The sequence below is a fragment of the Stegodyphus dumicola genome, chromosome 7 (assembly GCF_044657685.1).
Source record: "Stegodyphus dumicola isolate Sdum_Otavi_A_Nest chromosome 7, ASM4465768v1".
In the NCBI taxonomy this organism is placed as follows: Eukaryota; Metazoa; Arthropoda; class Arachnida; order Araneae; family Eresidae; genus Stegodyphus; species Stegodyphus dumicola.
Window position 1 is genome coordinate 198,987,855 of NC_140774.1, and position 14,653 is coordinate 199,002,507.

Consider the following 14,653-nt stretch of genomic DNA (forward strand, 5'->3'; position numbering starts at 1 on the left):
CAGTTGGGTTCAAGTGTGGTTAATTTGCTGGCCAATTCTTTCAAGTGATATTCTGTTTCTTAGTATTCTTACCCCAGATATATTAGATACAGACAAACATTGTTATCTTGTAGTAGAAAATCAGATCCGGTAGCATTCCTAAACAGCTTTAGGTAGGGTTCCGAGATCTCTCATTTCATATCTATGCCCTCGCTAGACCTTCATCAAAGATATGCAGTCATTTGTGCCCATTTTTAATGATTTGACTCCAAATCATGGAACGACTTTCGTAGAAACAAGATTGTTCGTGAACAAAATGAGTCATGTTCCTTGCTCCCATAAAAACACATCTAAAATCACAATTCAGGCTATATCATATAAACATTGCATGGCTTTAATGAAATTGAAAATAACATCAATTTAAATACGCGCTTTCGGAAAATGGAGTGAGTGGGACATGAACCTTTAATTTTCTTATATAAAATCTGATGCTGTGAAACCTTTGTGCCGAAAGAGCTTCAGTCACCATTATCTGAATATTTAATAATAAGCTGATATAGTTTTAAAATATATTCTGTTATTTAATATATTTGAAATATATCATCATTCAAATCGGAAGAGTGCTTTCTTCATTATGAATCTAAAATGTGTTCTCATTCAAATATGTGTAGGTTTTTCTCTTTAAAAAAGTGTAATTTCACCTAGAACTCAACATTAGAATGCAATTAATATTATTATTCAATTTTTATATTATTATGAAGCTAAATGTGTCATATTTTATTTATTCAGTATTTTTTATGTAATGTATTGAAACCTATATAATCACTTTACAGTTATAATGTAAAAAATAGTATGGTTAATATTTCTCAGAATGTTTTGCTGTATAATTTTAAGATATTATAATTTCACAAATAATTATAGTTGTTACATTTTATTTGCATATAATTTTTGTTCATACTTATATGTATTTTCTTTGCAAACAGAAAGAGAAAACGAATCTTCTGTTTGAAAACAGTGAAACCATTAAAGAATTAATAGTTGAAGAAAAGCAAGATGAAGTGTATGATATAATAACTGAAAATATATACAATGCACCATCTAATACTGAAATTATCTTATGCAGCCGTGAAATGTTTGAAAAAAGAGTTCGGTTTGGAGAAAACAGTGAACCTGAACTGTTAGAAATTAAAAAAGTTAGATCTTCTTTACCTATTAGCGAAAAAAGGTCTGTATTTTAAATCAAATATTTTTTGTTTCTGTGGATAGATTTTTTTAAAAATTGTTTTGAATTTAAGTTTTGTATTTCATATTATTTAAAATTTTGCAAGTTTTGTGGTTATATTGCATAACTGTCAGTAAAACATTTTGCTATGCCGAAGAAAATCAGGAATACAGGTATTTGTTGGCTTATGTTGGTGCTATGTTCTGATAAATTTGTTATGATTTGAAAATATTGTGAACTGAAAATGTATATTGAAAGAAAAGCAATCAAAGTACAAAGTGAGAGAGTCATTTTTTAATTATAATCAGAAAAATAGCACTTATTCATGACATTCCGAGGAACTTCGAAATTTCAGGGCAAAACCTGTAATCCTCAGAGAGTTAAAACTTTTAAAAAATATTGCTTTGCCTTACATTGTAGTTGGTCTTCTCTCATAGGTGAGCAAAATGTACACTGTGCAAAAAAAAAAGAAAAAAAGGAGGCAGTTCTATATCTCCCGTTATACTGGGCCGATTGACGAAATTCAAATTGCGTTTTTCATGTCTCGAAAGTGTGACTCGAAAGTGTGACAGAGCAATGCTTTTATAAATAAATGATTTTTATATAGCATTGCTCTAATATAGCTATTTTGACACAAAATCAGACTTTTTATGAAATGACATGCCAATTTTTTTCCATATGATTCTATGATTCAAATTAAGCCAAACTGGCAAGTTCTGTAAAAATCGCACAAGTAGTTTTTAAAAAATTAGCTCTCAAAATTGTAGCTCCTCAACGTTAATTGAGTTTGGTATATATTTATTAATCTCTTTTTCTATATTAAACTTACTTGATTCTTCCTTTCATATTTCAAAATTTAGGTTCATTCCAAATAAAATTCACCCATTTTTTATGATTTATTTTTTTAATTTGTATTTTTAAATATTTTTTATAAATTTTTCAAGAAACGTTTTGTATTATAACTAATAAAATTTTTAACTTCATCTTAAAGTAGATGTATTTCTAAGCAGATATCTGCAGAAAATTAGAGTTTTTTTATTGAAAATTTCCTAAGATATATGTGAATTTGCATTTTGGCACATTCTGAAATTTGTCGTATTAATTATAAGTGATAATAACGAAAATGTGGTTTATGCACTTTGTTAAAATTATTTGAAAGAATGAACGATGGACCTTTTTTCCTCTTGTGCATGAATGAAGAATAAGAAAAGTAAGTAAATTAATATAAAATATAAATTAAGAATTCCACCAAGTGTGGTGCAAACTGAGGGGGGAAAAAAAAGCCGAGGTAAATTTTTAAGTTTCTCACCAAAACTTACAAAATTTAATTTCTAGGCATAATTTGAGTCGTAGAATCAAAATATGGAAAAAAATTTATATGTTATTTCAGAAAACATCCGATTTTGTGTCAAAATACGTATGTTAGAATAATGTTATATATAAATGTCATAAGTCGCGCTTTCGAGCCATGAAAAAGGTAATTTGAATTTCATCAATCAGCCCAGTACAATGGAAGATACAGAACTGTCCCCCTTTTTAATTTATTTTATTTTTATTTATTTATTTATTTTCACAGTGTACATCTACATTTATTCTTATCTCATAGATGGGTGAAGTATACATTTACAGGGCAAACAAATATTCAATATTTTATGTACTTGGACACTAGCAGCCCTGCAGCTGATTTAAAAGTTTTAGTGTATATCAAGTCATACCACATTTTTTTCAATTAAAAATTTTACATTGCGCTATATCCTAAGTAAAAGAGTGACTAATTGTAAATAAGAGATAAAAATAAATAAAACTCTGGTGTCTTCATTATTTAATATTTTTGCCCTACTTTATTAAAATTAAATAAATAATGGTATGGATGAGCCCCCCATCATATCCTTTTCCATGCTGATTTTCTCTACTAGCGTTTTATTACTGAGATTGCCCAAAGAAAACAACTTCACTCAAATACGACATCAAAAATGGAATTAAAATCAGCTGGGCCTCATCACATTCATCTTTTATCGAAACTGAAAATTCTGTCAATTCCATACTGCCAAGTTTGCTTTCAAACTGTTGTCACAAGATTCTCTTCTTCTGCAGAAGCTTAAATGGATCTCGAATCCATGCAAAACTTTCAAAATTTTCATTTTGAATGTGTTTCTCAAACCGAATAATTAGCTGTAATAAGTGCCCTTCTTGTTTAATATCTTCCCTTGTTTAATATCTCGATAAAGTTCATTCAATGTCAAAAATAGCTGCAATATTAAAAAAACAATCTTTGTCTGCATCTTCATTAGATTTTCTTCTGTATAGTGCCAGTTTTACTTGTATATATAAAAGTTGATATTTTTTCCATTGGTTTCAAAAGGTGAATGTTTTTTTCCTGCAGAGAGAGAGCTTTTTAAAAATGTTGCTTAAATAGGCTGGTTTTATTAAAAAGTCAGCATCGGTAAAATATTTTGCATCATTCTGTCCTTCTTCTTTAAGAAAATACAGATTTCTTGCTGCAGTTCAAAGGTATGTGATAAAGCATTGCCACAAAAGAGCCATCATGTATGTTATAGTAGAAAAAAGACGAGTGTTTGACTTCCATGTCCTCACACAATTATTTTTTTTTAACTTTGCTTTCAGTGGATGAGATTTTATAAAATTTTCCACGTTCACCACATATTCTAACACCTGATTTAGTGCGGGTCTCAGATGTTTTGAAGCAAGTGCTTCTCTATGAATAATGCAGTGGGTCCACAGTGCTTTTGTTGATATGCTTCGAATAAGTGCCTGTAATCCTCTGTAACAGCCAGATATAGAAGTGAGCTACAGAGCAACATATAGAGGCTAATTCAAATTATTTTCAGATATGAATGTATGAAGAATCTTCCACTTCTGGAGTGATATTTTTAGAAAATAAAGGTCCTTTTTAACATAAATACCATCTGTAAATTGTACATAGCATATCAAATGAGCATCCTTATTATTATCCATTGCCTCATCTAGCTGCAATCCAAATTCTACTCCTTAAATTTTTTTTTTTTTCAATTTATCGTTGATAGTCTCCACCACATATTGGATTCTCATAACTAATTGTGTTACTGTATGAGGGCACTTTTAAAAGAAACTTCCCATCAGACTTACCAACCATGATGCTCATCATATATACAGCAGCCAATAGAATAAGTTCTTTTGCGATGGTATGAAGCTTATTACAATTTGAAGTTCTGTAAGATGCTAACAAAGCATTGTTTGGTATTAAAATGCATTTTTCCTTCTTTCAGTTCTTTTAACTTTTTGGCAAAAACATCCTCGAGGCTCCCCAACCATGCTGTGGTGATTATCCTCTAAATGGGGCTTCAATTTACTTGGAAGCGTACACGCCACTGCCAAAACATTCATGCACTAAACATGTTGTCTCTCTTCACCATTCATTTCTGTTGACTTAAAACCAAACTCTAAATAACCTTCATCCTATTTACGATATTTATTTCTTCACAATCATGACATACTTTGCATTTGAAGACATACTTTTTTCCATTTGCACTTTTCCATTTATTATTGTGCAAAAATCAGTCCATCATCAACAATGCAAGAGCAAAAATCACATATCAAATGCAAACAAACAAGAAGTAATATAACACCAACTATACTACATGAACTCATTTATATCACTGTTTATTTATATGAAGCACTGAGCACTAAAATTATAAATGACTGACTGAATGGAGCAGGCAACACTTTCTTATATGCTTTCCACAAGATCTTCCAAAACAGCCCTAATTCTGTTGCGAAGGGTCTGTGCACTTTGACGTGTCTATACTACCAGTCAACCTAAGTTGAGAACACTGGATATAGTAGAAAGTCTATGTGTTCAGTGTAAAATATACTTCTATCATTTCAATATGCCATATGGTAAAAATTACGCTGTGAAATATAAATATTGTTGAGCAAGAGAACAGAATAAAAAAAAATGTGTGAAACGTTGCATCCAACTTTTTATTACAAAATATCATGTCAATCATTTGATGGCCAATTTGAAAAAATCCCCATCTTTGGCATTATTAGCAAAACTGCTAATTCCAGCAATACAGATTTCACCCTACTCTCAATGAGAAAAGCAGTTAAAGCATTTGTTCATTCACTGACTGAGAGGAGAAGAAAGCAGTTCTTATGATTTCTACTTTATCTTTGACATATGTGAGTGATTTCAAAACCTCATGAGGCTGGAAAAACCACTATGGAGTTCTGCTCCATTGTGAATGTTTTTGTCAAAATGCTGGAGAATTTTCGTAATAAATCCAGAAATAAAATTGTTCCTTTTACTGCTGATTGGACCAACATTTCTGTAATAAACATAAATCATATGAAATCCGACCTGAAAGAAAATGATGGATTTTTAATTACTGTGGAAAATGACCTCTGGAAGACGGTACACGCAAACTCCAATCAAATGACATGATAAGCTAACTTTAATAATAATACAAAGAAAAGTTCATGGTTTCTCTTTATGGAATGAGCCATGAAAAAATCATTCTAGCACTATATGTATTCTCAAAATAGATTACCATGAGATATATCATGATCAAAAAGGCTTAGCATTACTGGCTTGTATATGCAAGAATATTCTGTGTGGATGACTTTTATACAGGGCCAAGTAAAAAAACTACACAAAAAAAAGGGGGGATCTGAAAGGTTTCAGATTTTAAATTAAGTCCAAAGGGGCATTTTTTTAACATATTGTGTGTTACCTTTATTTATTAATTATCATATTCTTTGCACTTCAACTATAAAATTCAGTTCAACAGCAATATCGCAAAGTAATTTTAAAATGAGCATATCTTTAGAATTTCTGATACAGAGTCTTGCACACTGGAGACAATTTTTTTTCCCTCCTCCCGTACAATGTAGCCATTCCTTGCTTTGAAATTGTTTAGTTTGTTAATCAAAAATTCGTTTAAGTGTTACAAAATATGAAATAGATATTAAAACAAATTTCAAATTAGGGCTTCCACATGCCCATATTCTATGGAAAATTACGTTATTCAAATTTTGATGGTTCTAGGTACTGTTGTTTTATCACTATGCGAGAAACATATAAACATTCATGCAGATTCTTCATTATGTATTTTCTTTAATACAGGGTGATAATATTGGGTGAGAACAGTTTGAAAAGTGAAACGACGCTTATCATGAATCAACGCCAAATGCCAAAATGAAAATAATAGTCCATCTCAGCAAATTGCCCCTTTGGATTAAAAATATCAACTAAAAGTGGCAGTTAAGTGATGTCATTTTTATGTATATTTTGCAACTGAGAAATTATTTGAAAAAAAGAAATAGAACAACTTTTAATTCTATATCTTTTAGGTACAGCTTAATAATTTTTCATATTTTTAAAACTTGCTGCAGTGATGGTATAGTAGTTAAGGGAGCTTACTGTGGTACTGAGGAACCCTGGTTCAAATTCCAGAAGAGGCATGGTTGTAACTGTCCGTCCCTTCGTAGGAGGCAGTGGTGGCTACCTATTAGGTGCCTCCACAATAAAATGGCCACTAGTTCTGGACTTAGGAGTGGCCATTGTTAAATTCTAAGGTGGCCCACCATTGGATTAAAAGTATTTTTGTTACATATTCTTACTATTTTGGCTATGATAAATTTATTTATTTAATATGACGACATTGTGGTGGTCACATGTTTTTTAATTTTGTTTATTTTTATAGATAGACCCATGTTGGATTCAAAGAAAAAATGTCTTATTCAGTCAAGCTCAAACAAAACATTACCATGATGCCTGATTTTCCAAAGAGTTTTCTCATATGAAGCCATGAGATTTTTACAATTAGAAGAATATTTGACCAAATACATTCCGACAGAGCAAATAAAAATTTTTCTTTCTTTCAAATTCTCAAATAACGTTATCTAAGGCATTATTAGCTGGTCAGCTTAGCTTTTTTCTGGCTATAACAACCAACTTTTTTCTGATTAGCATTCTGACTATAACAACTTTAATGAGCAAAATTTAAAAAAACATTGAGGGAGTGTGAGTTTATTGACAGATTTCTAAAGAAATCCTCTCTGTCCAACAATTCTTGGGGGGGGGGGAACATGGTACTTGTATCTCACTCTTGCTACTCATAAAATCTTCTTCATTATGACTTTTTTCCCCACTGGTAAAGAAAGTTCACAAAACCCAATTCAAAAATTTTAAAAATTGATCAAGATATGGATGAGGTGTAAGGGAATACATTGCTAGTCTTGAATAATATTCTGTGTCAAAAGATCCAGACCTATTTTCATTTTTTCAGCAGTCGGCAAAACATGGCGGAAAAGGTGTTGATGCTGTTACAGAATACATTGAAGGGGACTAACATATGCAAAAATAAGTATAATACAGTTGCTTAGAAATAATTATAGTTATTTTTGAGTAACCCTTTGTTAGTAACCCTAAGCCTTGATCATCAAAACTTCTGTTCTTCTAGGAAGCAAGTATATAGCAGAAATTTTATAAATAGCATTTTTATTGTTATTATTGATTTTTGATGGTCAAAATGTAAAATTTATAGACTTTCTGCATAAAATATGTGTGCTACATTTATTAATTTTTGGTATTACTTGAATTTAGGGAGGAGATTTTAAGAACTCTAGAAGAAAATCAAGTAGTGATTTTATCTGGAGACACGGGTTGTGGAAAGACTACTCAAGTGCCTCAGTTTATTCTTGATGATTATATTAGTCATATGAAAGGGGCACTTTGCAATATTGTCGTTACACAGCCTAGACGAATATCTGCTATATCTGTTGCAGAAAGGGTAGCTGCAGAAAGAGGTGAAAAGGTAAAATAATTCTATGTCTTAAAAGAATTATTATTTAAATATTTGTTTTTAATTGATTTTGTGTTTTCAAAATGTATGCAATATGCTTGAAAAAGCTTTATTAAATAATATTGATCTCAGACTTTTAGTTATATAAAGTAATGATTTTGCAAACTTCTTCAAGTCAACACTCTTTTACATAAACTATTTTTCTTTTTTGTCTCCCTTTTCTTTTATATATATGTGTATGTAATTTAATCAATAGTGTATAATTATAATGGATTGATTAATTATATTAAAAATTGATTTATTTTTATCATTTTTCTGCAAAACATTTTAAATATATATAACAATAATACAGTATTTTAATATCTCGGTGATTAAAAATTGTATATTTGTGTTGTTTTTAATATCCCTTTCTTTTCAGTATGTATATAATTAACAGTTCATCATTGCATTTGGTTGATTAATTATTAAAAATTGAGTAATTTAACATTTATTTATTTATTTTTAAAAATTTAGAAGTGTATAAATATGAATGCAGTTTTTAAGCTTCTTTGTAATGAAAATTTCATATACATGCTGTCATGCAGTAATAGTAATGATTAAATAGTGGGATTCTTTCAATATTAGATACTAGAAAATGCTAATATTTAGCAGTTTATGAAACACCTATGTATGAAATTTGTGTTTTAAAAGATAGTGGGATATTGGGAAAAGAGAAGTGTCCTGATGTCATCAAGGCAAGTAAAACCAAATGCTCTTTTGATTGCTGGATTGCTTTGAAAGACTTACGGCCAACAACTTTCTTGACTCAGCCCATCAGGTTTCCCCAACTCCCCATGGAGGAAGTTTTAAAAGCTTATGCTAACAAGTCATACATCATACAACAACATTCGAAGTGAAATTGCAGTGATAAGTAATGTCTTTCAGGCCACTTTTGCAAACGTTAAGTATCGCATTCAGCTATGCCTGGGTATTGAGCATTTACAGCACCTCTTGTAATATGAACATGTTTCTAATGATGCAAGGTATGATTTGTGTATGCATGTTTAAAATTTAATAAATAGTCTTCAAAATATTGGCATTTTTTTAGGTCTAGTACTGAGAAAATCGCCATGTGAAATAGAATATTTCTGATATTACACTTGTAACAATTAATAGTTTAATGCTTGATGGATGATTCAGCATTAATAAGCTTCATAGAAAGTTTAATGGACTATCGATATTATAATTCAAATTTGAATGCAGAAGTCATAAATCACCACATTAGGTAACATCTAGGGAACAATATCTATTATCATTAACATAGCCTTAAAACTTTGTCGTCCTAAATATAATGCCAGATGTGATATTATTTGGGAAAAGATGTGCAAAGCATGAAGCTGTTGTGTTCATAATAGGTTTCAAGTTGCTGGATAAATTGTGTTTAATTTTACTACAGCATTATAATAATATTGCCAGTATTATTGCCCCTTTGAATACATGTATATATATATATAAACTTAAAATATCTAAATTAATTAGTAAATTGGAATAAAAGCAAGGCAATCTCTCTATAATATAATAGTTGCAACTGTGTATAAGAGGTTTAATTAAAGAGAGAATTCATAGTAGAACAATCTCAAAAAATAAAAATGCAAAAGGGAAAATATACAAAATTATACAAACAAAAATTAATCTCCTTTTATTCAAACTCCAATTCAGAACTCATCAGGAGAAATTGAATTAAAACTTCATAAAAGTCGATTATTATGTTTCGAAAATACGTTTTGTTCTCCTGGTCAATTTGAAATCAAAAACCGTAAAAAGATTTCATCAAATTTTTATCAAAGACTGTAAAATTTATGTGAAACCAAAAACTCAAATTGCAAACGCACCAGAATTTTCCCTACACATTTTTGAAACACTTGGAAAAAAGAATAAAACATTACATAGTGTCAAAATGAAAATTAAAAAACCCATAGAACTTTACATTATGTACAGTGAAATTTAAAAAAAAAATTGGTCTAAAATCAATATATGCTTATCCGAAATTCATAATCAAATATAAATAAAGAGCAGAACTAATAGTTATTTAAACAAACTAAAAAATTGGGAGATCCCCGATTATGCTAAACTAAACTTTTCATATCAAGAAAATGAAAAACTGTACTTCGAGATTTCTATAAATAAAAAGGTTAAATCTGAGCTTTAAACAGCTAGAAACTGAAAACCTGTTTGAAACGATAGTTGAAAAATGCAAACTTACTAAAATGTTAATGTGACCTTCTATGCGATCTAACTGAATTCTAAAGATGACCAAACATTAATGTGAAATGATTCACTTTTTCATATTTTGCATGATCCATTTTCTTGGCACAAAGGACTTTTAAGTTGAAAACTTTGAATTTTTACATTATACACTTCATATTTTCAGTTCATCTCTAAATGGTGTATTGTTGTCTGCCAGTGGAATTTTGGTGCAAATATCGTTGAATTAAAATCGAACATTGAATTAGTGCCCATACTTTTTTTTTTGTTTGTCTAATAGTTAGTTCTGTATTTAAGCAACAGCTGAGTTTGATTTTAATAGGATTCAATTTTTAATTTTTTCCATAGGTCGGTGAATCCATCGGCTATCACGTTCGCTTGAACAAGAACTTGCCGAAAAATCGAGGTGCTGTCTTGTTTTGCTCTACCGGAATGCTTCTTCGCAAGTTAAGTTCTAACCTTAATCTTGAAGGTATAAGCCATGTTATTGTAGATGAAGTTCACGAAAGAAACATACAAATAGATTTTTTGCTAATTTTGCTGAAAAAACTAATAGAAAATAACAAGCATATTAAGATTATATTGATGAGTGCTACTTTTAATACCTGTGCTTTTTCTCAGTATTTTAATAACTGTCCAACTGTTCGTGTGCCTGGGAATGTTTTCCCCGTGAAGGATTATTTTTTAGAAGATCTGCAGTCTATTATTCCAGATATTAGTAACCTGAATAGAAAAGACCCAGTTCTTGATTCTGATCTTGTGGTTAAAGTTATAAATCATATTAATGTTACTCAGAAGCCTGGTGCTATATTATGTTTTCTTGCTGGTTGGAATGATATAACAACTGTGCATGGAAAACTTCTAGAATCTAATCCAGACTCATCAAAATTAATGATCTGTTCTGCTCATTCAAGGCTTCCACATAGTGAACAAAGGATTATTTTTGAAAAGCCTCCAGAAGGAGTTAGAAAAGTCATTCTTTCCACAAATATAGCTGAAACCTCAATAACAGTTGATGATGTTGTGTATGTGGTCGATAGTGGCCTTCATAAGAGCACGTCATTTGATGGTGAAAAAGGTATTGCATCTTTAGCAACGGAGTGGATAACAAAAGCCAACGTGCGTCAACGAAGAGGGCGAGCTGGTAGGGTCAAGTCTGGTATTTGCTACCATTTGTACGAACTCAAAGAATTCCATGATATGGCTGAATACCCAATTCCTGAACTTTTGAGGGTACCTCTTGAAAATGTCATTCTAAAGTGTAAGGTAAGTTTCAGATTATTTTTGGTGCAACATGGATACTAAATTCCATGTTTTATGGATATATATGTGCCTGATGAATAAAGCTTTTTAATGTGTATTAATTACTTTTTATTTAATGCCAGTTGTTAAATTCTAAAATTTTTGTGAATAGAGTATAACTTTAAAACATATATAACTATGCATCTGCTGCTGTTTATTTATTTATTTTGTTTTTCTATTTATTAATATTTGTACTTCCAAAGTAAAGGAAGTATTGTAATCACAAAAAATTTCAGGTATCATATTGAAAAATAGATTCAAAAGGGTATTCGTATGTATGTATCACGCATAATAAGTAGCCGTAGAACATTAAAATTTTGTATATGGGACTGATATAGCGTCTAGTTGTGCACCTCCCTTTTTTATTGCAATTGGCAGTACTAAACGTGTGAGTGTATATATATATTACACACACATTTACATATATATATATATTCACCTCCTTATTTGGCTTAAAAGTCCTTACCTGACTTTTATTTCTGCAATCGTTGGTTGTAGTCATATACTTCCAATTACAGAAGTAATTCAAAGGGCAAAAGTGTTCATGTTTTGACAATGTCAGATTTTTAAAAAATATAGAATGTGTCCATAAAAGTCCATGTGCAGCTTTTATTTTTACACCCATTGGTTGTAGGTATATACTTCCAATTACAAAAAAATGCTTTGAATACGAAAATAATTCATTTTATTATGTTTCTAAATTAAAAAAAAAAAATTACGAAAATTGGGAAATCTAACTTTTTTACTTCTTTTTTTAAAAACGTTCTTCCATCCTTAAATTCTCTCTGCCCTGCACCAGTTGCACTGGGTCTGGTGCCAGCCCTGAGCTTCTGGAAATGACCTGTCTACTATGTCAAGTGGAGCTTGAATGGGGGGGGGGTTCATAATGTTTGCCATCTTTATTGGTTTCTGCATTGTTGCTGTTCTCAGAATTGTCATGCAGATGTTTGGAAGATTGAAAGGAAGGTTTGATGATAATTTTAAGCACTTCTCTAATTTTGATTGGCATGAGCCTCAAAATTACCCCAGCATAAAAACCCTGATAAGCAGCAGTAGCCTGGCCTCTTCTACAGATAAATTTTCTAGTCATCTGGAGCTTTGGAATCATTGTTAATGGCATTGTGTGATTGTGCACTCTGATTTTCATGCAGAGTAACTCATTGGTACTATCATCTTGATGCAGTTTTTTTTAACTTACTCAGTTGTATTGTTTTCAGAAGAACATCGGTTCTGGTATCATCTGCTAATGCCTGCAGTACCATCATATAAGTTTAAATTGATACAGCATCTGAGCATTATATCTAAAATTAATTTGGGGACTTGGATTTTTTGCGTATTTTAAACCTGTTCTTCTGAATCGTTGGCTATATATTTTGTATTATTTGCGTATTTATGTCCGAGGCATTTATGTGTTGAGTTTCAAGATTGTTTGACAGTTTTGCTAGATGCATGGATTGTTTTAGTATTTCTGATATCTCTCTTCGAATAAAGTAACAGAAAAATTTTTGAAAGTGTAAAAAAATTTAAACAGAATTAAACAAGATGATGACACTAGAGATTCTTTTGGTGATATGAACAAAATAATGGAATTAGCGAAACACAGGTTTAGTGGAAGATCTTAAAGAAATTTTGCAAGAAACAGGCAGAAATTCTTTCTAATGATAAGCTCAAGGAATTAGCGAATCAAGAGCACAAAAATATTAAAAGTTGCAATTCTGAATTATTTATTGAAAAATTTGAAACTGATGCAGATTTTGAAAGGAGTTCAAAGGCAAGAAGGGGTGTCATGGATGCTTTGTTCTGATAGACAACTTCTTATGGAGCGCTAATGACATTAGATACCTTCTTGATAAAAAAAACAGAAAATTGGAAATGGAGAAGATTCTGAATGATCTAAAATATAAATGGTGACTTAAAATTTTATTTATTTCTATATATTCATTTGTTGTGTTTCACTATTTGTAAGAAATAAGTTTTTATTTTGTATTGTTATACAAAAATATTTAATGAATTTTAATAACAAAATGCTTGAACAATTTGTTTGATCTCGTTTAATGCTATTTCATATTGTGAAGTTTAAAAGAACTGGTACCATAAATTTGTTCAATCTTTAATTTTTTTAACACTTATTGTAAACTAGTAGCCAGTTTTAAAAAACAAACAATACAAAATTATCCAATTTGTTAGCTTCCTTATAGCAAAATAAAGGAATTACTTGAGTAAAGAATTTCAAAATTTTCTTCAAAAAATATCTTCATCCATTTTTTTTTAATGTAATGCTTAACATTTTTACCCCCTTTTTTTATAATTCAGCTGTATTTCTCAAATGAAAAAGCTGAAGATGTGTTATCATGTGCTTTGCAACCTCCCACTACTACTGCAATTCAGAATGGTGTGAATGAGCTTCAGGAATTAGGAATTTTGAATGAAGAAGAAATTCTGACTGACTTGGGAAAAATTGTTGTAAATTTTGGAACTCATCCTCGTCTATCTGTTGCTCTTATTTATGCAGCATTTTTAGGGTAATTATTAGTGTATTTTTACATATTATTGATTGTTTAATCATTTGCAAAATTTTAAATGTACCGGGTGGCCATAATTAAACTGACAGTGTTCACAGTGTTCTGTAGCGCGATCTATCTGCGAGAATGACGCCACATTTTGTAGGAAGATTAAACAAGACGGGGGACAAAGGATTCTGCAAAAAAACAAATTAGTTCCAAAAGTCACCGCTAGGGGAATATTTGGCGTTGTGTAATAGAAAATAGAGAGTTAACAAATGCAAATTAATACGGAATAAAATTACCTTTTATTATGCACATTTTCTGATTTAGTTCAAGTGCAATATGGCAACACTTTTAAAAAAGCGTAAAATCTACATAAACACTGATAAAGTCTCGTGATCTGCAATATCACGTACGCTGAGAAGAAGAAGAAGTTCTTTATTCAAATTTCACGTTATATCCATTCGCACAGTGCCAGCTGCTTGGGTTTTAAAAGGCAATGTGTTACGTTTCGAATCAATCAGATTGAAAGTTTATGTGCAATGTCTCCTTCTTTAGACGAGCGTGCGTTACTGGTCAAATTCTTTCACCTCGGC

General features: G+C 30.6%; 1 protein-coding gene across 1 annotated transcript in view; it reads left to right on the forward strand.

Annotated features, from left to right (window-relative positions):
• The window catches only part of LOC118197133 (ATP-dependent RNA helicase DHX30-like), a 79,211-nt gene that overhangs the window by 42,132 nt on the left and 22,426 nt on the right, over positions 1-14,653 (forward strand). Inside the window, exons 6-9 of the mRNA XM_035368634.2 lie at positions 963-1,204; positions 7,809-8,019; positions 10,600-11,517; positions 13,867-14,075. Of these exons, the coding sequence (XP_035224525.1) occupies positions 963-1,204; positions 7,809-8,019; positions 10,600-11,517; positions 13,867-14,075 (1,580 nt within the window). The remainder of the gene's footprint in view (positions 1-962; positions 1,205-7,808; positions 8,020-10,599; positions 11,518-13,866; positions 14,076-14,653) is intronic.